This window comes from Eschrichtius robustus, chromosome 7 (assembly GCF_028021215.1).
Source record: "Eschrichtius robustus isolate mEscRob2 chromosome 7, mEscRob2.pri, whole genome shotgun sequence".
Classification (NCBI taxonomy): domain Eukaryota; kingdom Metazoa; phylum Chordata; class Mammalia; order Artiodactyla; family Eschrichtiidae; genus Eschrichtius; species Eschrichtius robustus.
In genome coordinates, this window is record NC_090830.1 from 120,009,094 (window position 1) to 120,029,912 (window position 20,819).

The following is a 20,819-nucleotide window of genomic DNA, read 5'->3' on the forward strand; positions in this document are numbered from 1 at the left end:
TGTCTTCATTTCTGTGTGAGGGCTTTCTCTAGCTGGGCAAGAGGGGGGCCACTCTTCATCGTGGTGCGCAGGCCTCTCACTATCGCGGCCTCTCTTGTTGCAGAGCACAGGCTCCAGGCGCGCAGGCTCAGTAGTTGTGGCTCACGGGCCTAGTTGCTCCGCGGCATGTGGGATCTTCCCAGACCAGGGCTCGAACCCGTGTCCCCTGCATTGGCAGGTGGATTCTTAACCACTGCACCACCAGGGAAGCCCCTTGATTTTTTTTCTTATGTTTTATAGGGTTGTTTTATGTTATCTGGGCATTAGTATTTGTTCTGTATGTTGTAAGTGTTTTCTCTTGCCTTTTAACCTTTATAGTGTCTTTTATTGTAAGGAGTTGAAAATGTTCAAATAGTTAAATATAGTTGGAGCATTTTTGAAAATTGCTGAGATATGGGGTACTAGATTTGTGTAGGTTTACTGATTAACCCAGACCTGGAATGACCTTAAATCCTTAGGGGATGGGCTGTTTTACCTGACTGTAACTGTGATTTTGCAGTTAAATTAATGTTATATAGAACTAGTCCCAGGAACTCTGTTAGTTAACAGTTGCTTTATTTATACTTAATTCCTTCTTTTTTTTTTTTTTCTTTTCTTTTTTACCACACCGTGCGGCTTGTGGGATCTTAATTCCCTGACCAGGTACCAAACCCAGGCCCTCAGCAGTGAGAGAGCAAAGTCCTAACCATTGGACTGCCAGGGAATTCCCTTTAATTCCTTCTTTTATGGAATTATAGAAATGGTTATTGTCTGTGTTTACTCTTGAGGTATCGATTGCAATTAAACTTGGTTATTTCCTGTTGTCCTTTTCAAACCATTCTCTTCTATCTTGTGTAGATTGGCCCAAGCTACGCAGGAAAGAACGGATCTTTATGCAAAGCAGGGTCGAGGAAGCCAGTTTACATCAAAAGAAGAAAGGGATAAGTGGATTAAAAAGGAACTCAAGTCTTTAGATCAGGCTATTAATGACAAGAAAAGACAGATTGCTGCTATACATAAGGATTTGGAGGACACTGAGGCAAATAAAGAGAAAAATCTGGAGCAGTATAATGTAAGAACTTTCATAGCTGCTTTGTGAAATCTTTCAGAAGAGTGTGAACATGTGCAGTTTTATCTATTTCTTTAAGTTTTATTTGTAAATGGTTTATCTTAAAATATACAAGACCAGATACTTAATTAGGCAAGACCAGCACAATTTAATATGATACATATGGTAGTTCTCTTTTTCAAAGAAGAGTTCTTGCATGTCAGTGAGTGTCCATATAGATTGAATATATTTTAAAATATATTTTTATGACTTGGTAATATGTACCTGAACTCTACCCTTAACTAAAACGTGACTTTATAGTAACTTAAAATTTTTCCATTTTTATATTCTAATGTAATTTTCTGTCAAAGTAATAACTTACTGCAGAATGTATATATATTTTGTTAAAGCATTGGTGATTTTATAACATTTTCTAAATGAATTAAACATTTACTATGCATGTTTAGTTAGCATTTTCTTAAAAAGTGAAGTAGAAGATAAAATCATTACTTTCAGAGCAAGAAAGATCTTACATTATTTAAAATTAGGGAGAAAAATTCTTTAAGTGATATGTGTGGATATATATAGGTGATTGGAAGTGATGAGAAGGGAGTGTGTAGGACAGGTGTAGGGTGAGGAGAATATATATATACATGCCCAGAAGGAACCTTCTTACCCCATGAGATCTGTACCAGTTGGTATGGTTGGTTTATCAAAAAAAGCCACTAAAAGCATAAAATCTTAAATGTGTATACTTAATGTATATTTTATGTATATTTATATGTATTTTTTACACATATATAAACATAAGTATTTAATTTTAAATAGATAAATATATGCTTATGTACCAGTCTTTATTTTTTAGACTTTTTTTTTAAGAGTAGCTTTGGGTTGACAGCAAAATTGAGGGGAAGGTATAGAGATTTCTCATATGCCCCCTGCCCCCACACATGCACAGCCTCTTTATCAACATCCTCCAGCAGAGTGTGTACCAATCTTTTGATGTAGAGCCCAAGATATTTCTTATGAATATGAGTAGTGATTGGAGTTCCTAGGGGACTTTCATGTTATGAACCACACATGTAAATACAGTTCTTCTTAAAGTTGGATGAGAACAGAATTCAGGTTTCAGTATAAGATATATTGCATTTAGTTGTCATGTTTCTGTCATCTCCTTTATTCTGGATCAGGTCCTCAGTCTTTCCTTGACTTTGCGACTTGACATTTTGAATTACTGTTATAAAGTGCACAGTATCTATTAACTTACGTATTATATATTAAATAATTATTTTCCCTAGTCTTTTAGAGTTGATTTGCCCATTTAATCCAGTTTTTAGTGAGTCACCTTTGAGTTTGTCCAAAACTAAGTCAATTTTTCTAAATAAACAACTCTTCCTTGTACTCATATCATCAGTTTATCTAATATTTAATGTAATCAGTTACCCAAAAACAAAAACATAGTAGGGAGCAAACAGAACTGACTCTGTAACCATAAACAACTCAACTGATAGGAAAAGTGACCAGGAGTAATAGACAGCCTACTGGCCTTGAGAGTCCAGCGTACTTTGGGCTTTGGTCAGGATATTTTATGGAAGGAATGGAAAACACAGGTTGATCGAGGTAGTCAGTTATTTGGGAATTTGTTAGTATAGTTTCAGCTGCGATAGCTACAGTCCTGTCTTGAAATAAAGAAAAGGCATTTTGTCTTGAGTTCATGGAAATATCAACCTCAACAGATGCCCTTTTTGAAAAAGTTTAGTGATAAACCAAGATTTTCCAGTGAGAGGTTTTATTCATTCTTTCTCAAGCTTGAAGTTATTTTTCAATATTTTAGTCACACTTAAGTGTATCAAAATGACCACTTGTGAGGGTGAACTCTGTGCTTTATAATGGATAAAGATGATTTTACAGTGCTAATTAATTGTACAAAACAGCCTTTTTGCTTCTTAGTATATTCCTACATCTCTTATTTTCTAGTGTATGTGTTTAGAGGGGGAAGTACGAAAAGTATGCACTGCAGTGTTTTGAGAATTTATTAATGTATTTTTCTTCTAAAATTCTAGGGTTTGTATTATAGAAGTAGTAAGGACATTAATGAACAAATTAATTGTTTTGATATATGTATATGCCTGTTAAACCATCACCACAATTAAGATAACAAGCATGTTCATCACCCCAAAATGTTTCCCATACCCCTTGGTAATTCCTTCCTCCCTCCTTTCCTGTCCTCCTCCTCCATCCGCTGGTAACAACTGATCTGCTTTCTGTCACTATGGATTAGTTTATATGAAATTGGATTTTAAATTTGAATTATTTTTATTTCCATAGAAACTGGATCAGGATCTTAATGAAGTCAAAGCTCGAGTTGAAGAACTGGACAGAAAATACTATGAAGTAAAAAATAAGAAAGATGAATTACAAAGTGAAAGAAAGTTAGTATAGCCTAAAATATGTCTTAATATTTTTGAGTAATGTAATTACTGGCTGTTAAACAGTCTTTAAGTTATAAATTAAGTATTGAAGTTTAATTTCAGTATTTATTCAAAATTGTATACTATTAGAGTATTAATATTTTTAGAATTAAAGACAGTCTAATTTTTATTCATTAGTTACTTATGGAGAGAGGAGAATGCAGAACAGCAAGCACTTGCTGCTAAAAGAGAAGATCTTGAAAAGAAACAGCAACTTCTTAGAGCTGCAACAGGAAAGGTGGGCAGGTTCTTTCGTTACCTCAGTTTGCATTGTCAGTTATTATTGCACAAGAATTTATTAGCTTTCAAGAGTAGAGTGCAAATTACTTGTCTTATAAATACGGAACAATGGGTATCATTTAAGCACCCATACTATTAAAGATAGCACTTTTGATTTTTAGATGGCGAGTCCATTTTTAATGCTGATGTCATAGAACAGAATCCATGATGTAAAGTATTGCACATAGTTGGCATATTTCAAGGAGTGACCTGTTTTTGGAGAGTGTTTAATCTCTGGTATATTTTTAATTTTTTTATCTTTTTAAATTTTTATTGGAGTATAGTTGATTTACAGTGTTGTGTTAGTTTCAGGTGTACAGCACAGTGAATCAGTTATATATACACATATATCCACTCTTTTTTTAGATTCTTTTCCCATATAGGCCATTGCAGAGTATTGAGTAGAGTTCCCTGTGCTATACAGTATGTCCTTATTAGTTATCTATTTTGTGTATATGTCAATCCCATTCTCCCAATTTGGTATATTTTTTAATGTTTAGAGTAATGGAGGAGTGCCATTGGCACTATTTTAATATTTTTCACTTCTAAACAGGCCATTTTAAATGGAATAGATAGTATAAACAAAGTGCTAGACCACTTTCGTCGAAAGGGAATAAACCAGCATGTTCAGAATGGCTATCATGGTATCGTGATGAATAACTTTGAATGTGAGCCTGCTTTCTACACATGCGTGGAAGTCACTGCTGGAAATAGGTGAGATTTTTTTGCTTGATATTTTGAGTTTTTAAAGGAAAGAGGGAATAAGAGTAACCTAAGAAAACAACTTTTTGTAGTTTTAATACAATGTCTCCCATGATCATCCCGTATCCTCAGTTACTTAACTTTCTAATTAAAGATGTAGATGTTAAGTGTTTGTTCCTAATTGTAGAAGCTAGAAATTTCCCTTTTTTGTACTTCCTCTCCCTCCATTGAAATTTTCTAAGTAGCCCTCTCCATACAAATTGGATTGCATAGAAAAAAAGTGAATTGTTTGCTTAAATGTTTATAGCACTTCAGGTGTGTCTTGTTCTCTTTACATGTAGGTTGTTTTATCACATTGTTGATTCAGATGAAGTCAGCACGAAGATTTTGATGGAGTTTAATAAAATGAACCTACCTGGAGAGGTTACTTTTCTGCCTCTTAACAAATTAGATGTAAGGGATACTGCCTATCCTGAAACCAATGTGAGTTGATGTGTGTTAAGGTCTATCTTTCTTTCAATAAGTTTTTTCTTGTGTTTAGCACATCCTAGTGCACAGGCACTGTACATTGGGATTCACGTGGTCTGTGAGATAAACATTCCTGTCTTAACCGAGGAGCATAGTGCTGGATGAGGAAAGGAAGGGAGACAGAGGTCACAGCCAAGACATAAACCATTGCAAAATGTGCAAAGTGTTAAAATATTGGGTTGGCCAAAAAGTTCATTTGGGTTTTTCCTTAAGATGTTACGGAAGAACCCCAACTTTTTGGCCAAACCATACATAAGCACAGGATACTTTGAGAGTGTATCTCAAGGAGACAAAATTAAGATTAAATAGCTGGAGAGGAATTTCCTGAGGAACTATCATTTAAAGTAAATATTTTAAAGTTTTCTGAATGTACTTTTTTTAAATAGCTTATAAATTAGATTAAAAATATCTAGCAAAATGACAGGCTCAGAAAGCATACTGTTGCTTTTGTTATTAGCTGGTATATTTTTAAACAGATTAAAAATATTCCCTAGACATCATTCTTGAAAAAAATGTAATTGCTTTGAGGTGTTTGGCTTCAGAATATTGATGGTAGTAGCAACTATTTCACTATTTTTTAAGGTTAAAGCTAAAACCCTATGAGAATGATCTACAATTTAAGAGGAACAGTGAGAATATTATAAGCTATTTAAGTGGTTAGCTTTTTCTTCTTTTAAATCTACAAATTATCTTTGAAGTTTTGGGGAGGAGAAATTGAGTCATAAATGTGATGTGTGAATGAAGCAAGACACAAAAGAATGCATGTAAGTATGGTTCCCTTTACACTACCTGAACAAAATAAGCTTAGATGATAGAACTAGAAGTGCAAGGAAGTAGTGACCACAAAAGTTATATTGGGTTGGCCAAGAAGTTCGTTCGGGTTCTTCCATAACAGGTTATGGAAAAACCCGAATGAACTTTTAATAGTGGTCATCCCCAGCAGGTAACCATTGATGGTAACCACTATGATTAGAAAAGGGTTACACTCATGGCTTCTGGGTGTCAGTAGTGTTTTGTTTCATGTCCTGCATGGTGGTTATATTGGTGTTTGCTTTGTAATTATTAATTTAAGCTTAACATGTTATTGCGTTTTTCTGTATGTAGGATGTATTTCTTAATTTAAAAATTCTAAAAATTCTGTTCTGCCAGTTGAGAGAGAAAAAAGGGAAAATATATTTTATCTGAAAAATATTTTTTCTGAATATCTAACTTAGGTTATATATCTGTAGATAGAGATAAAATAAAATGAAACTATTTTGAGGAAATACTACTAGTTTACTTTAGGCCCTTCTATGTGACAGAGGGTATCCTAAGTGTTTCACATATATAACTTGCCTAGATGTAACAACTTTGTCAGGAAGGTACTGTTGTTATTTCAGTTTTATAGATGAAGTAACTGTCATATAGAGAAGTTAAGCAACTTGTCCAGAGCACACATCTGAATAGCAGAACTGGGATTTGAACTTGAGCAGTCTGGCTCCAGAGCCACTAAGCTCTTTATCACTGTGCTCTAGTATTGAAAACCTGGATGATTTACATGAGCACAATTTCCAGTGTATTTCAGTAGAATGATTTTTCTAACTTTTTCAGTATAAAAACCAACAGTTTTGAAATATAAAGGTACTTTGTTGATTTGTATTTCAGGAAGATGTAATTCATGATTCTGCTAACACATTTTAATGAACTGTGTTTTGATCTCTTGCTTGCAAAATATGCATTTTTAGGATGCTATTCCTATGATAAGTAAATTGAGGTACAATCCCAGATTTGACAAAGCTTTCAAACATGTGTTTGGAAAAACACTTATTTGTCGTAGTATGGAAGTTTCAACCCAGTTGGCCCGTGCTTTCACTATGGACTGCATTACCCTGGAAGGTTTGTAATAATTCTTAGCCTTGAACAAATAAATTCCATTTTAGTTTTAAGAGTGTTTGAAAATTCATGTCCATTTATTTCTCATTTTTAAAATAGTTGGTTTATTCAAGTCAGAATGTAAAAAGGGTCACCTCTTTATATTTAGTTGATGTCTCTTAAGTATAATCATTTGATGTATAGTAGAGTTTCTTAACCTTTTTTGCACCATGGACTTCCTTTGGTTCTTTGGTGAAGCCTCTGGACCCGTTCTCAAAATGTTATATTTTATTTATTTATTTTTGGCCTCATTGGGTCTTCGTTGCTGTGCACGGGCTTTCTGTAGTTGCTGTGAGCGGGGGCTACTCTGCGTTGCAGTGCACGTGCTTCTCATTGCGGTGGCTTCTCGTGTTGTGGAGCACGGGCTCTAGGCCCACAGGCTTCAGTAGTTGTGGCACGTGGGCTTAGTTGCTCCGTGGCATGTGGGATCTTCCCAGACCAGGGCTCAGAGCCGTGTCCCCTGCATTGGCAGGCGGATTCTTAACAACTGCGCCTCAAGGGAAGGCCTCAAGTTTTCTTAGTTGTCCAAAAATATTTTTCTATCCAGGATCCAATCAAGGATGCATTCAATGCCTTTTCATTAGATTCTTTCAGTTTCAGTATAGGACAGGTCTCCTGTTTTCCTCCCACCCCAAGAAATTCACTTTCTCAAAGAAAGTCTTGTGTTCTGGATTATTTTACTGCTTTCTCTTCATTAGGTTTAGGTTAAGCATTCTTGGCATGAGTGATGTGTACTTCTTATTGCACCACACAATGTGTCCCACTGTTACTGATGCCAGGTTTGACCACTAGCAAATCTTGGTTGTAAAGATGCCTTATCCCCTTTGTAATTAATAAGTGATATGTGGGATTATCCTTTAAGAATACATGAAAATCAGGTTCCCCCAAAACTTCTTCACCAGTGGTTTCGTATCCTTTGGTGACCCTTGCCTGACTCAAGTTAATACATTGGGGGTTTCTAAATGGTGGTTCTAAAATTCTGTGATTGCTTCTATATTTATTAGCTGTCACTCTTCTGTAAAGAGCCCCCTCCTTTTTTCTTTTTTATGTATTGCTATGATTCACTTCTTCTTTTAATTCAATGTGTTATCACATTGCCATCATTATTTTTGATTTTCAGATTTTCCCAGTTGTGGCTAGTGGGAATTTCAAGCTAGGTTCTGTGTCCTGTCGATATGTTCCTATTAGTCTTTAACACTTCTTTCCTTTCTGGCAGATGTTCAGGCTCACCTAGAAGGTATATTTTTTTAAATGCAAATGTTAATATTGTAAAGCAAAATTTTTTCCAGAGTGACTTAAACTCTTAACTTTTACATTCTTATTAAATAGGTAAAGGCTTTAGATTAGTCATTTGATTATTAATCAATTTATTGTTGAATAAAGAAGTTGTTATACAGGATTACTAATTTTCTTATGTTTTGTTTATAGGTGACCAAGTTAGTCATCGGGGTGCTTTAACTGGAGGCTATTATGATACAAGGAAGTCTAGACTTGAATTACAAAAAGATGTTAGAAAAGCAGAAGAAGAACTAGGTGAGCTTGAAGCAAAGCTCAATGAAAATCTGCGCAGAAATATTGAAAATATCTTTTTGTCTTGTGTTGCTGTAGAGAAATAACTGTTTTGGTTGGGATTATAGAATCTTTTGCATGTTAGATGTATTTTCTCATATGCAGTGGGGGAAAATATCCCATGTGTTTTACTTTGACTTTTATTTAAGCACAGGAGCTTATGTAGTATGTCTTTAACTTCTGAAGACAGGGAGAAAACTAAAAACTATTTTAACATCCTTTGCTTAGCTGTTAAATAGCTAATAGCAATAAATCTACTTCTGAGAGAAAAGAACCTGAGGAACACAAAAATTTAAGGTTATAGAGGGAACTGAGGAGTATTTGTCAGACAGTTTTATAGGAGGAAAACCAGGATAGTATTTCAATGGAAGAAGGGTGGACAGTATCAGGAATGCCACATACTACATAGAAGTTAAATATATAAGGGTTGAAAAATGTCCATTAGAGGTTATTATCTTGAGGCTCAGATTTAGTATTAGTGGAGGAAATGTCCATCAAAATGCAAGTCTTAGTAACCATAGTTCTCTTAGTTCTTTCAAATAAAAATGGTGTTCTGTGAAGAGTGACTAGTTCGATTCACAAGTGTGAGACACTTGTGCACATGCATCTTTTTTTTTTTTTAAAAAGCCTTACTTTCTGTTTAATCTGTTTTGCCAAACAAACACAGTGAAAACTTTAGTCTGACTAATTGTACAGAAAATAGAATTTGTAACCAGTAGCAAACATAACAGGATAGACCTAAGTCCCTGGCAAGCTGGATCTCCATCAACAGATCACCTAGATCCCCTTGTCGATGACCTCCTGGGAGGGAGGTCCTAGGAGGCAGAGGCACAGATCTGCCAGTCCCCAACAGAATCAGAGGCTGCACCTGAGAAGGAAAAGCACAAAAAGTAGAACTGATGTTACTTGGATCTCTTATCACTACACACAGAAGAGTTGTCTCTGATTGCCGGCCAAACTCAAGGTTTAGTTGTTTTCCCAAAGCCATAGTCCTTGGGCATCTCGCCTGCATCCCTAGGGGATGTTTCAAGTTTCAGTGGTTCTGAAGCCTCTGCTTAACCAGAACCTGCAACATAAACTTGGGGTTGGGGAGTGAAGGTGGGGAGGGGTAGACAAAGTCATAATTGCTGGTGTCACCAGTGCAGAGTCTGAGATCCCAGACTTCAGGACCTTGCTTCAGGAGGAAACAAGAGAGGGTGCTTGGTCACCAGCAAAAGAGTCCAGCTGCCCTAAGGCTCAGTACTGCCAACCAGTGCCCCAGGAGTATGAGGGAGTTCAACAGTGGCGGCCTCAGATCTCTCTAAGCTGGCAGGAGTCTGGGAGTCCCGAAGGCCGAAAGGGGACTCGTTCACATTCCATGCTTCTTGCGGATGACAGCCATGGCCAGCAGCTGATCCTTCTCGTGTAGTTCTTCACGGAGTTTGGCCTTGGTGAGACGCAGGTGACGGATGCTGCCCTTCATCTTCTTCATCTTCACCTCCATCAGCACCAGGATGTCCCACTGCTCGTTCAGCTTGCGCAAGAGCTCCTCCTGTGGTGCCTGACAACAACGAGTACGAGTGGTCGGAGCCAGTATCAGGGAAGCCCTCTTCCCCGACCACCACCAACTGGGGGCCCGTGGGGCACTCGGCGGCCTCCAGCCCTGCTGTAGCAGCCTCAAGCTCAGTGGCTGCGCCCTCTGCGGCCGTGAACTCCACTTGCACCGTCAGGTCAATGGGCTTCACATCTTCTCCCGTGGGAGTGGTGGGCGCTGGAGGCACGGATCCCGGAGCCTGGCTGCTGTCCACAGCAGCCTGAAGGGTGAGGAGCACAGCCGCAGAAGCAGATACCAGGTTCGGCTGCAGCTGGGCGGTCTGGGCAGTGGAGGCGGACGGCGACGCCTGCTGCTGCTGCTGCTGCTGCTGCCTGCGGCGGGCGGCTGCGGCCCCCGCGGGTCTGCGCAGTACTTTGCGCTCGTTGACTGCACAGCGGGAAGATGGTGGGGACCCGCACCGTGTAGGTTTTGCGGCCGCCCTGGAAGTGAACGCTGCAGAGACGGTGGCCCGTGGTGGGCTGGAAGGTGGAGAAGCACCCACTGATGCCGCCACGGGACACATTCTTAAGCCAAAGGCACCACAGCTCAGCGTCCTTGGGAAACGTATAGAAGTGCAATGCCTTGTCCTGGTGCGAGTTGTTGTAGCAGCCTGGCACGCAGCACGTAAAGCCAGGCATGGCTGCGCCGCGCGGCCCAGCCCGGCCCACCAGCCTTCTGAGCCTTTCGACGGCCCGGTCTGTATGCCGCCGCCCGCCCCTTGACGGGCGGCACCGCGCGAGGCCTTGGGCAGCCTCCCACTACTGCCGCCCGGCATGGCCAGACTGGCCTGGCGCCCTGTGCCCAGAATACGCCTCCCGTCGGCCCGCGCCGAGCCAGCCGCCCAGCCGCCCGCCTCCACATGCATCTTCTTAAAACAGCCATGGTATAAGGCAGAAGTGCTTTATGTGTACTTTGCATTATGTCACACAATATTAAATACAGGTACTCAAGTAGCGAAAATAATTACTTGGATATTCTTTACTGGAACTGGCATTTTTTAAAATGTGAGTTTATAGCTTTTCTGTCATCAGTTGCAAGCAAAAGCACAGAGAAAAAGGTAAATAAACATCTTAGTTTTAACTTTGCAGGGGTCTGCATAGCATACTTTGAGAACTGCCCAAATTTGGCAAGATGTGAGCACGAAGCATGGGGAAATACTAATAAAAAAGAGGTTGACAGCAGGCACCAACTACTTTCCTGTATTTGATAATCCAGCTAGATGGAGTTATTCTTCTACATTGGGCAAGGCCTCCTCTTCATATCTGACTCCCTTATATAGTGCTTTAAGCATAATAGATTATATAGTAAATATTTGTTGAATGAAAAAATATACTTCCTTTAGGACTTCCCAGGATTGTATTTATTATTTATTTTTTTGTATAGCAATTAGTAAAACAGTATGTGTGTTATTTTGAGAGAGAAGTGGGGTGAAATGTTTTAAGCTTCTTTTATGACTGAACACAGTGTAGTATTTAATTCAGCATTGTTATGGTCCATAAATTTGTGGAAATAGCTTTATTTACGGATAAAGAAAAGGAAGGGGGATACACAATGTTTTGTTAACAGGCACCAAAGAGAATTTTCCTTAGCCTTGTATATGGATTAATAACGAAATTGATCAGCTCATGAACCAAATGCAGCAGATAGAGACTCAGCAAAGGAAATTTAAAGCATCTCGAGATAGTATATTATCAGAAATGAAGATGTTAAAAGAGAAGAGGCAGCAGTCAGAGAAAACCTTTATGCCCAAGGTTTGTTAAGTATGCTTTTTTTTATAGATTTGCTTTAATTGTAAAGATTTGGGGTGGACCATATATTATATAGGTTATATAACATATACATTCTGTTCCATTTTCATTTAGGCCCATACTTTTGGGAATCTACATGTATCTTTATCACACTTTTACCCATGAGTACTCAGAGGCTCCTTTTGTAGGCCTCATTCAGACTTTCCAACTTCATTAAACAAACAGGCATTTTGAGCTACGGCATAATAGTACTGTCTGAGAGTAGTCAGCCAATATCCATTTTTGTCTATAAAGTACCATTTATGGATTTATTTGATTGCATTCTGTCCAGACTGTGCTAAAATGAGTAGAAAGTAAACTATTACTGCTATTACAAATGATAATACACATTGGTGTCATAAACATGAAGCAGTTTTGACACAAAACTATTAATTTTGTACATCAATAGTACTAAAACAACAAAGTTTAAAATATATATATATACCAACAATTATACCACCCTAACATTCTAGCAACTTCTTTTTATAGTTTGACCATGGAATATGATGTGTTACACACATCCTGCAAATACTGCATCATAAATATTTTTCTTGTTGCTACATAGTTCTAATTATCAAATATAATGGATATCTAATATTTAATTGAGTTAGTATGATTACTTAGCTCACTTTAATATCAGATATAGTTTCCAATTTTTCACTATTATAAGTGATACACTGACTAGTACGTTTATTAATAAATGGATAATCTGTCATATAGCAACGTAGCTTACAAAGTTTGGAGGCAAGTTTGCACGCTATGGAGTCCACCAGAGAATCACTGAAAGCAGAACTTGGAACTGATTTGCTTTCTCAACTTAGTCTGGAAGATCAGAAGAGAGTAGATGCACTGAATGATGAAATTCGTCAACTTCAGCAGGCAAGTACAGTTGACAGGAAAAAAATTTTTTGTTGACAATTCGCTGTTGTGAAAAGTGTCTTTCTCGCTAATAAAGGAATGTGAAAGAGATTATTGAGAAAATATAAGATTTATTAGACTTCTAATATCCATAAAAGTAAATGAGGTTTTAATAAGTTTTTCCAAACCATACGTTGGGATTGTGTAAGAAATCTTTATTTTCTTTCATCTTACTTAATGCCCATTTGTCATTAGTAAGATGGAGCTTGTTAGCTTTGCTGTATTTATTGACCTGACCACCTTTACATATTTAATAATACTGTTTTGATTAAACATTTTAACAACATTTGATTTTTAAATACAGAGATGTAAGCAATTAATACTAAGTTCAAAAAATGAAAAGCAGGAAAAGAAAAATATTTTTGGTAACATGCCTTATAAAAAGAACCAGGCACAGAAACAGCATTCTGAATAGGTAAGAGGGAAAATGAAGAAAATATAGGGCTTTTTGGAAAGGTGTAAAACTCTATTTCAGCTCATTTGAACAAAAATAATGGAGAAAACAACAGATTGATAGCATTCCTGTATGTGAAATGTGCATGGCTGTGTAGACAAAGAATTTTGTTTTTTCTTCTAGGAAAATAGACAGTTGCTAAATGAAAGAATTAAGCTAGAAGGTATTATTACTCGAGTAGAGACTTACCTCAATGAGAATTTAAGAAAGCGCTTGGACCAAGTAGAACAGGTATGTTCTTTTTCGAGGGTTCCTTGACAAGCATAACCTTTTGATAATGCTTATATGAGAGACTCTGATTTAGAGTATGGGCTCTGGGGACAGAAAGCCTAGCAGTCTGACCACCTGCCCTGGCTTGGACTTCTAGCACTGCCACCTAGTGTACGGTACTGGGCAAGTCATTTAATATTTCTCAGCTCCAGTTTCCTCTTGTGTAAAATAAGCATAGCAGTAGTACCCGTTTTGTATGATTATCTGGCACATTCTAGGTAGTAAATATTAGTTATGAATATTTTCTCATCAGTAGTCAGATGCTGAGAAATTTTCTAGTAAGTTTTTCCCCTTTAATGGATACATTAAGTATTTACAATTATTTGAAGTATGTGTTTTGGTTTTCTTAAGTGTTTATTCAGACATATCAACAGCTATATAAACGTTGGCAGTTATAACATTTTGAAACTAACAAAATTCATATTTTTGTGGTTTAATGCTCTTAAGTTCCTTTTGTGTTATAGGAACTCAATGAACTGAGAGAGACAGAAGGGGGTACTGTTCTCACTGCTACAACCTCAGAACTTGAAGCCATCAATAAAAGAGTAAAAGATACTATGGCACGATCAGAAGGTGAATTTTTATTTAGTAAAGATATTTTTGGTATTTAGTTAAATTTAGCTTATTGGTTTTATAGGATTGTTGATTACAAAATTAAATATCCAAATAGGCAAAAGCATGTACCAATAGTTTTATGTGTTTTCCATCATCATAAACAGTTTATAGTGAACAGAGTTTAGGGTGTTGATTATAAATAGTAACCTTTGTTTTGTTGAAATGTTTGTGACAATTTTATGAGAGACCATACATTATTAGTTTCATTGACAAAAGTATGAAATAGCTGAATCAAGTTTCTTATCACTAGTTGCTGAGAAGAAAATTATTTTAGGCTTTTATAAACATAAACATTAAATATAAACTGTATACTTTGACTCATGTACACTCCCAATTTTGTTCTGAAGTTTTTCATAAGTTTTCACAGTAAAATTTAAACCTATTTATTTTGATAGATTTGACCTTTAAAATCTTTGGTCAGCTAACACTCTGGCTTTAAAACAGGTGTTATGGGGAAATCCTTGGCGGTCCAGTGGTTAGGACTCTGTGCTTTCACTGCTGAGGGCCTGGGTTCAATCCCTGGTCGTGGAACTAAGATTCCGCAGGCCACGCGGCTCGGTCAAAAGAATAATAAAATAGGTGTTATGGCCTAATTTGGTTTTCCCCCCATTTTAGATCTGGACAATTCCATTGATAAAACAGAAGCTGGAATTAAGGAGTTGCAGAAAAGTATGGAGCGCTGGAAAAATATGGAAAAAGAACACATGGATGCTATAAATCATGACACTAAAGAACTAGAAAAGATGACAAATCGACAAGGCATGCTACTGAAGAAGAAAGAAGAGTGTATGAAGAAAATTCGAGAACTTGGATCACTTCCCCAGGAAGCATTTGAAAAATACCAAACACTGAGCCTCAAACAGGTAAACCTAATTGGTTTTAAATTTGAAATCTCGTTGCAAATTTCCCTGTATGTGGATTTATTTATACATTTTTTTCCTCTTTATAGTTGTTTCGAAAACTTGAACAGTGCAACACAGAATTGAAGAAGTACAGCCATGTTAACAAAAAAGCTTTAGATCAGTTTGTAAATTTCTCTGAGCAGAAAGAAAAGTTAATAAAGCGACAGGAAGAGTTGGATAGGGGGTACAAATCAATCATGGAACTGATGAATGTACTTGAACTTCGAAAATATGAAGCTATTCAGTTAACTTTCAAACAGGTATGTTTCTATTTGTAGTAAATACACACACACGCTAAAATCTTCGGATATTATTCAGTCTCTTATTCAATTTGTAAAGATTTTAAAACTTTTTTTCCACTGATAATTGGATCTAAAACATGCAAACAAATCCAGTATATAGGTTGCAAATATAGTAACTGGAATGTTTTATACAGCTCTTAAAGGAGATCCAATCTGTTATTCTTGTTCTTAAGATTAAAAAAATAAAACTATTTTTGATTGCTTTTAAATAATTTTTATCTTTTTTTAAAAAAATACATATTCCAGTTGACACCCTATCTATCTATCTATCTGTTTATTTTAAGGTATCCAAAAACTTCAGTGAAGTATTCCAGAAGTTGGTACCTGGTGGCAAAGCTACTTTGGTGATGAAGAAAGGAGATGTGGAAGGCAGTCAGTCTCAGGATGAAGGAGAAGGGAGTGGTGAAAGTGAGAGGGGCTCTGGGTCACAGAGCAGTGTTCCATCAGTTGACCAGTTCACTGGAGTTGGAATTAGGGTAAAGTACCTTTACATTCAATTTTCCCCAGAGCATTATCATAGTAGAATTTGTAGACTATTTTGCAAATCTAAATTGGTGCATTGTATGCAATTTAATTTTAAGAGATGATGGTGATTTTACCCCTTTGAGATATTAACTCATTAAATATTTTCTTAGGTGTCATTTACAGGAAAACAAGGTGAAATGAGAGAAATGCAACAGCTTTCAGGTGGACAGAAATCCTTGGTAGCTCTTGCTCTGATTTTTGCCATTCAGAAATGTGACCCAGCTCCTTTTTACTTGTTTGATGAGATTGACCAGGCTCTGGATGCTCAGCACAGAAAGGCTGTGTCAGGTACAGTTTTGGTTTCATAGTAACTTGGTAGAAATGATAGCTTACCTCTTTTTTTTTTTTTTTTTTTTTTTTTTACTTTTTTTTTTCCCTTCATCTCCACTCCACTAAATTCCCTCACTTTCCTTTTTTATTTTTTTAATTTATTCATTTATTTTTGGCTGCATTGGGTCTTTGTTGCTGCGCTCAGGCTTTCTTTAGTTGTGGCGAGCGGGGGCTACTCTTTGTTGCGGTACGTGGGCTTCTCATTGAGGTGGCAACCTTTGTTGCAGAGCATGGGCTCTAGGCCCGCAGGCTTCAGTAGTTGTGGCACGTGGGCAGCAGTAGTTGTGGCTCGCGGGCTCTAGAGCGCAGGCTCAGTAGTTGTGGCTCACGGGCTTAGTTGCTCCGTGGCATGTGGGATCTTCCCAGACCAGGGCTCGAACCCATGTTCCCTGCATTGGCAGGCGTATTCTTAGCCACTGCGCCACCAGGGAAGCCCCAATAGCTTACCTCTTTTATAGTATATTTCTTGTTGCCTGAGATATCCAGGGAGACTGGACAGGGTATTAGTCAATAAATAAAATAATTTCTCTTTGAACAGGTTTTCAAAAATCTAGTATTAGACTACAAAGTTTAGTTCTGTGAGAAATAGATGTAATAATTGAAAATCCTACTCCAGTTAAACTTTTATACAAACGTCTCTTAACACTTCTTCTCAATGCTTGAATAGTCCCTGTCATAAACAATGTTGATTCTGTGTTTAAATAATTTATATGTGGTCTTTAGTAAGTTTATGCAAACAAATGCAGTATACAGGTTGGGGGTGTGGGTAGCAGGAAAAGGTTGCTTTTGGTTTTTTGTGTGAGAAAATTTACTTTGCTCTGACATTATTTCTAATGCTGTGTTAGAAGGTGTTGCTTCTTTATATTCTGTAACTAAGTTATTTGTGTTAAAGATTTATCCCTAGTTTAAGAAACAAGTTGATATTTTTTGTAGATGTATGCATGCAGGCAGTTTTAAGTTTTAGGTAAGAGTAAAGATAGTTGCTTTCTAAATTTTCACTTCAACTGAAAAAAGGGTTTTATTAGATTACTATTTCTTTTTACAGATATGATTATGGAACTTGCTGTACATGCTCAATTTATTACAACTACTTTTAGGCCTGAACTGCTTGAGTCAGCTGACAAATTCTATGGTGTAAAGTTCAGAAATAAGGTAATTTTTTTATATGAAGTTTAAGTTCACGTAGTATATAATCCATTATATCTGTTGAATTCTTGTTTTATGTTACTTAAGTCATGAAAGAAAATTTAGAAAGTTATTGAAAAAAACTTAAAATGCCTATGAAGGTTATCAGGTTTTTTTGTGGCATTCATTGCATTGGTTTTATTTTTATTGGCATTAAGAGACACTATCTTCCTGTCTATCTGTTTAGTGCTTATTTAATGCACAGTCTTAAACAGTTACATAAATTCATTTATATTTGGTTAGACCACACAACTCTTTCTGGTGCTTTCAGCCTTAAGATTCTTTAAAATAGCAAAGTAATAAAAACTGAACAAAAATGTGGTTCAAATGTTTAGATGTTAGTACTTACCTATATCTTCAGAGCATTAAAATGCAGAATATTTTTTAAACTCATGCATTGAACAAACAGCATTGTAAATAAAGGTTTTATCAGTCAGTGTTTTAGAGTCATTTGACTTGGTATGTAAAATTTATAGGTGATAGGGTGTATTTTTAAAATATTACCCTATACAGGGGAACACTGATATATTTCTTTAAGATTTAACAGATTTTGTTTTTAACATTTATTCTTCAGGTTAGTCATATTGATGTGATCACAGCAGAGATGGCCAAAGACTTTGTAGAAGATGATACCACTCATGGTTAATTGGAAAATACTTCCCATTGGTTTGGAAGATGTGTATAGTAATATCCTCATACCCAGGAACTGTAAATTTAAACCTAAATATCTGGTCGTTATTAATAGTTTTCAGACTTAGAGCATACATAGCCCTTTTATATTTCTGTCATTGTATTTTATAACATGCTCTGTAATGTTACATTTCTACTTATAGTTTAAGAATTTTATTTCCCACACAACTTTTTGTAAAGTGTCCTCCTATTTTAAATCTTTTAAAATGAGCTAAATAGTCTTTCCTAATTATTTTATCAATTATATTGCCTCTTTTTTATAGCTTCAATTAAATAATTGGTTTTATGACTAACTTTGTGTTTTATGTGGCTTTTTATTTATGGTTCTATGATTAGAAACAAATTTTTCTTAAATATCTACCTTTTGTTTTGCTTAAGAAAAGGTCTGCCTTCACCTAAAAGAAGATTTTTAAAACACAGTTTAATACTCTGTTGAATTACAGCAGTGATTCCCAATCCTGGCTGCATTTTAAAATTTATTTATTTATTTATTTATTTTTGGCTGTGTTGGGTCTTCGTTTCAGTGCGAGGGCTTTCTCCAGTTGCGGCGAGTGGGGGCCACTCTTCATCGCGGTGCGCGGGCCCCTCACTGTCCTGGCTGCATTTTTAAATCCATAAGGGAGCTTTTAAAAATATAACATTGCTGAAATCTTTCCCTAGACCACTTGAATCGAAATCTTTTAAGGGATAGGGTCTTGTTCATTGTTAATTCTAAAGTTCTGCAAGGTGATTCTGACCCTCAGAGAGGGTTAGAACCCCTGCTTTAACTCAATGTAACAGTCCTTTAAAAAGTATTTTAAATTTAAAATGGCAGTGTGTTTAATAGAAGTTGGGAAGAGTATCCAAGAAATTGAGCTATAAAATTTCCTTGTTTTTCTGGATAAGTAGTTTGGAAAACCTTGTTATTGAAACATTGGTCTTTTCCCAGATTAGAGCTTTGCTGCTTATTGTGTTTTAAAATTGCTTTATTGAGGTAATTCATACCGTAACATTCACCCATCAAAATGGTGCAATTCAGTGCTTTTTAGTTTATTCACAGAACTGTGCAACTATCTCTACCATCTAATTTTAGAACATTTCAGTTACCCCAAAAGTTAACACTGTACCCATTAGCAGTCACTCTACATCTCCCTCTCCCCTTATCATTCCTCTGGCAACCACAAATCTAATTTGTGTCTCATACTATGGATTTGCCTATTCTGGACATTTCATATAAATGGAATCATACAGTTTGGGACCTTTTGTGACTGACTTCCTTTATTTAGCATGTTTTCAAGGTTCATTTATGTTGTAGCACATACCGGGACTTGATTCCTTTTTATTGCTGAATAATATCCCATTGTATGAATATACACTTTGACCCTTGAACAACGTGGGTTTGAACTGCTCAGGTCCACTTATACTTGGGTTTTTTTCAGTATAGCACCTGTACTGTCATTTTATTGATCTTTAAGTATGAGGATAGAGATTGTGTTCATAATATGTGGAATCAAAAGATCTAGGGTTTGAGGCCTTATTCTATCCAAACTGTTTTAGCTTCCTGCCCTTGGGTGAGTAATTTATCAATTCCTTTGTTTTTGAGGCAGAGATAACAGTACATGAATTTTCAACTCCAAAGGGGAGTCAGCACCCCTAACCTATATGTTGTTCAAGGGTCAACTGTATACCATGGTTTGTTTATCCATTCATTAGTTGGACATTTGGGTTGTTTCTACCTTTTGGCTATTATAAATAATGCTGCTATTTATGAACAAGTTTTTGTGTGAATATGTTTTCATTTTTCTTGGGTATTTACCCTGGATTGGAATTGCTGGGTCATATGGTATGTTTAACATTTTGAGGAACTGCCAAACTTTTCCAAAGGAGCTGCACCATTTTACAGTTCCACTAGTAATGTATGAGGGTTATGATTTTTCCACATCCTCACGAACACTTATTTTTCTGTCTTTTTAGTATAGCCATTCTTGTGTGAAGTAGTACCTCATTGTGGTTTAAATTTGCATTTTCCTGATGACTAATGATGTTAAGCATCTTTTTATGTGCTTACTGGTCATTTATATATCTTCTTCGGTGAGATGTCTATTCATATCTTTTGCCCATATTTAAATTCTGTTACTCGTGTTTTTATTATAGAATCATAGTTTGCATTATTATAGAATACTAATAACAGAAGTGAGAGTTCTTTATGTATTCTGGATGCGAAAGACCCTTGTCAGGTGTGTGACTTGTAAATACCCCAGCCCTTGGATTGTCTTTTTACTTTCTTAATGGTATCTCTTGAAGCATAACATTTAAAAGAAATAAGCTTGTTTGTCCAAATTTCCTCCTAAGGACACCAGTCAGATTGGATTAGGGCCCACTCTCTCCAGCCTTATTGTAACTTGATCACCTCTTTAAAAGGTCCTATCTCCAGAACAGTAGTGATATTTGGAGGTAGTGCGTTTGGGACTTAAACATGTGCATTTGGAGGGTGGGTACAATTCAGCCCATAACAGTCACCGTGGTACATTTTTCCCCCAACGTGGGTACATTTAGTTTTTCAACTAAACTTCATATTTTGCCAGTTTTTCCACTAATGCCTTTTTTTCTCAGATCCCACAGAGGATACTACATTACTTTTACTTGTTATGTCTCCTCTGGTCTGTGACAGTTTCTTAGTCTGTTTTTCATCCTTGACAGTTTTGAGGACTGCTTTTCAGATGTTTTGTAGAATGTCCCTCAATTTGGGCTTGTCTGCTAGTT

At 36.6% G+C, this 20,819-nt stretch overlaps 1 protein-coding gene and 1 pseudogene across 1 annotated transcript in view; one reads left to right on the forward strand and one right to left on the reverse strand.

The window, feature by feature from the left end:
- Positions 1–18,287, forward strand: part of SMC3 (structural maintenance of chromosomes 3) — a 34,097-nt gene extending 15,810 nt beyond the window's left edge. Inside the window, exons 13-29 of the mRNA XM_068548531.1 lie at positions 877–1,090; positions 3,395–3,498; positions 3,676–3,775; positions 4,370–4,530; positions 4,860–5,001; positions 6,771–6,921; positions 8,386–8,538; positions 11,699–11,850; positions 12,607–12,765; positions 13,382–13,489; positions 13,993–14,101; positions 14,759–15,006; positions 15,093–15,305; positions 15,632–15,823; positions 15,983–16,160; positions 17,248–17,354; positions 17,962–18,287. Coding sequence (XP_068404632.1) covers positions 877–1,090; positions 3,395–3,498; positions 3,676–3,775; positions 4,370–4,530; positions 4,860–5,001; positions 6,771–6,921; positions 8,386–8,538; positions 11,699–11,850; positions 12,607–12,765; positions 13,382–13,489; positions 13,993–14,101; positions 14,759–15,006; positions 15,093–15,305; positions 15,632–15,823; positions 15,983–16,160; positions 17,248–17,354; positions 17,962–18,033 — 2,563 coding nt within the window. The 3' untranslated portion in view covers positions 18,034–18,287. The remainder of the gene's footprint in view (positions 1–876; positions 1,091–3,394; positions 3,499–3,675; positions 3,776–4,369; positions 4,531–4,859; positions 5,002–6,770; positions 6,922–8,385; positions 8,539–11,698; positions 11,851–12,606; positions 12,766–13,381; positions 13,490–13,992; positions 14,102–14,758; positions 15,007–15,092; positions 15,306–15,631; positions 15,824–15,982; positions 16,161–17,247; positions 17,355–17,961) is intronic.
- LOC137767455 (THAP domain-containing protein 11-like) lies at positions 9,872–10,737 on the reverse strand (annotated as a pseudogene).
- Positions 18,288–20,819: the final 2,532 nt, after the last annotated feature.